Raw genomic sequence first — 3,467 nt, forward strand, 5'->3', positions numbered from 1 at the left:
CTCCCCGGAAGAGAACACAATCATTGGGGCAAGCATGAATGCAATTATAATCCATGCCTAGCTTTTGCAGCACTTGTCTTGCATCATCACGACACTCAGGCATCGTGTTTTGGGTAGGCAAAATGTAAGATTTCAATGTTCTACAAATTGCAATGAAGCACGTTATTAGAGTACTACATAGCACATTTTAATGGCTTTCAATAAAGAATCATACACATCATAATATACTTGAATAGCTCTATCACACTCGCATCGCTCCATCCATACTTAGTTTGTATGCTCAACAATGCAAGAAGTGTCTTCAAACGGGATACCCGACTCCCATCATACAATGGAATGGCAGCCTCCGCAATTAAAGGATCTTGGGATTCCGAGTTTGTCGGAAGCAATGATTCGATCATGTCCTCTAACTTGGGCTCCAAAAAAGCAGGAGGATCGTCCATGTCTCCAGCATTCTCACCCATAAAAGGGGGTTGAGAGTTATCACCTTCTATGAGACAGTTAGTTATCTCGGACGGCATTTGTATAGAGCGTGGACGAACCCGTCTTACTAGACGCAAGAGATCTGCGGACTGCAATGTATCGACATGGCCCTAACCCTGTAAAGGACGTTAAGGAGCTAACTTCTAAGATAACCCCAAACTGTTATACTTAAATCAATTACATGTCATATAGTAATGAGAGAGAAGTTATCGCAATCTCGTAATTCAAGACTGCTTGGTCGATTATCTCAACTCGAAACTCTTCATACCGTTGCACATGCTCTATGGACAAACGACGCTTTCGACGAATGGCCAATTTGCATTGCGTGCATGGACAGGGGACACGTTGATTGAGCCAAGCCTCACAATCACCACCATGTTGGTCTGAGTGCTAGACATCTTGACTGCGATGTAATGGAACGATAATTTAATAACGATTCTATATTGTATATTGGGACCACTCCACTATATATATTTCAGGTCTTTTTTTTTAAATTTTCGTACCTATCTCTTTGAGTTCGGCTCTAAACTTATCTATCTTTGAGGTCGGCTCTAAACTATGCTCACACACATACATTTTCGTATCTACATTGCAAAGAATAAAAACCAACACAAGAAAAATTTTGAAAACACTTGCTTCCATTTCTCTCTCTTTCAACACTTCCTAACCTACATTGCAAAGCAACACAAAGCAACACAAAGATCGAAGAGAAACCAACACTTTCTAACCTACATTGCAAAGCAAAACAAAGATTGTAAAGAAACCAAAACAATGCATACCATCGTGCTCTCTTCTTCTTCCACGACCTCTTCGTGCGGGCGACGCTCCTCTCCTCACGTGCGGCTCGCGGCTTGCTTCCTTGCTCACCTCCCTTGCTCACCTCCCTCTCTTGCTCACCTCCCTTTCTTTTTCTCTCTGCCTTTGCGCGCTCGTTTGAAAGAAATGTTCGAGTTTCTGCGAAATGTTACCGCAGTAAGTCGTCGCTATTAGTGTCGCTATAAGCGTCACTATTTATGTCACTATTTGCGTCGCTAAATAGCGACGTTTTTAGCGACGCAGATAGCGACGCTAATACCGACGCCGAAAAAAAACGTCACTACTTAGCATCGCTATATGTGTGTACCCTTGTAGTGAAAATGGGATGTGATGGCATTCCTTAACTTGTAGAGAAACATTGTTTTGTAGGTATGTTGGCTAGGCATGGAAGAGCTTTTGCATTTCAATCACATAAAATTCGCTAGGTGGATCTCAGTATAGTTGCATCTATGACCATACTCACTATTCTACATGTACCATAGAACTTGCACCTAATTCCAGTGCCAATGCTCAACTACCTAAGCTAATTTATCTATTGAATGAAAAGATAAAGATAGGGATTTTGAATCCTTCTTTGGCTCCTTACACTAACAAGTGGTTCACAGTACCCAAGAAAAATGGGATATTGAGATTCATTTAGGATATGAAGACAATTAATAATGTGACTATTAGGAATGTGGGAGTAGTCTTGTTATGGATGATTAATTTCAAGAGGCTTTTGATGGGAGAGCTATATATATATTCATTGGGTGACCTATACCTTTGTTATGATCAGTTCTAGTTAGCAATTGAAATAAGGGATCTCACTACCATGAATACACAATTGAAATTAGTGCAAATATACACTTTACCACAAGGAGCAATGAATTTTATTGCACACATGATGGATGCAATGAGTAAACTATAGTGGGATTACATATCTCATCTTACCATGCCTCTTCTAGATGGTCTGCGTGGAATTCACCCCAGCAATCAGTATGCAATTCATCGGAAAAGCAGGTTGTCTCGTTTTGTACACCGTCAATATTTTCTGAAAGGAATTGACGAATCACGATGCTGTGGCCCGCCTCGTCGGTCGGACGTTTCGAGTCGAGCCGAGTATATAATACGCACCTTTCCATTATTCATATTCACGAGTTCACAACAGTTTGTGCTAACTCTTTTTCGACTAGAACGACACAGATCAAGCAGCTAGTCCAACTAATATGGCGGCCTCTCTACCAGTCGACATCAGGGCATTTTTCGTTGGCTTAGCGGCAATCGCCTGGATCATAAGCCTGGGTAGGTATTTAATAAACGTAGACGAGCATAAAGTGCGATCTACCTTCTATAAGATATGTTTGCTAACGGCGGTGTTGCTCATGTGTTAATGCAACTGCAGGTCATGTCAATGCTGCTGCCGCGCCCGCTTGCACTGCCCAGCAGAACGTGGTGGTGGCACAGGAGGATCTTCACTTCAACCATCCAATCAGCGCAGCCAGCGTTTCGTTCACGTGTCCTTGCAAGACAAGCCAGGTGCAGCTCAGCTGCTCGGACCCCGCCTGGAGCGAAGCCCGGATGCTGGTGGAGCCGTCGCCTTTGCGCGTGTTGGGCAATGGAGTCTGCCTTCTCACATCGCCCTCAAGCTCAGATTTCTTTTCCCCCAACGACCGAGTGGAATTCGCCTACCTCCACTCTCCCCCTCTTGACCTCAAGCCCCTGCACGCAACCTTCCAGTGCTAGACAAGGTGGTAATTCCACGCAATATATTTGCGGAAAGTCGGAATAAAAATGTCATTTCCTCTGCGTTTTCTGTTGCCGACGTAATGTAATGCATTGCCGACATGATGCAGAGCCCTTGTTGAGTTCTATACAGTTGCGTCTAATTCAGACTTCCGCGTTCAGCAAATGTACTTACTAGCAATATGGTCTTTCTTTTCTGCTCTTCTCCTTGGTAGCTTTCTCTTCCGATTCCTCTGTTTTGTAAAGCTGGAGGCGTCTTACGCGTCTCCTATACTGGGTTTTGTACTGTTGCCGTTGCCGCCCGACGGTCATTAGTCTACGGTCCATGACTGTGTTGCTGATGTGCACATCAGGAATGACGAGAGTTTTTAGTTCAAACTGTCTCCACAAGATGACTTTGCAATGACGAGAGTTTTCGAATCAAAGCTGTCTTCTACAACACAATT

General features: G+C 43.5%; 1 protein-coding gene across 1 annotated transcript; it reads left to right on the forward strand.

The window, feature by feature from the left end:
* Positions 1–2,445: 2,445 nt before the first annotated feature.
* LOC148009783 (uncharacterized) lies at positions 2,446–3,128 on the forward strand. The gene is made up of 2 exons (XM_087673504.1): positions 2,446–2,580; positions 2,681–3,128. The coding sequence occupies exons 1-2, from the start codon at positions 2,505–2,507 to the stop codon at positions 3,019–3,021; spliced, it is 417 nt and encodes a 138-aa protein (XP_087529630.1). The 5' UTR covers positions 2,446–2,504; the 3' UTR covers positions 3,022–3,128.
* Positions 3,129–3,467: the final 339 nt, after the last annotated feature.

This window comes from Lygodium microphyllum, chromosome 30 (genome assembly GCF_053477565.2).
Source record: "Lygodium microphyllum isolate KBCC chromosome 30, Lygodium_microphyllum_v1.1.10, whole genome shotgun sequence".
NCBI classification, from domain to species: domain Eukaryota; kingdom Viridiplantae; phylum Streptophyta; class Polypodiopsida; order Schizaeales; family Lygodiaceae; genus Lygodium; species Lygodium microphyllum.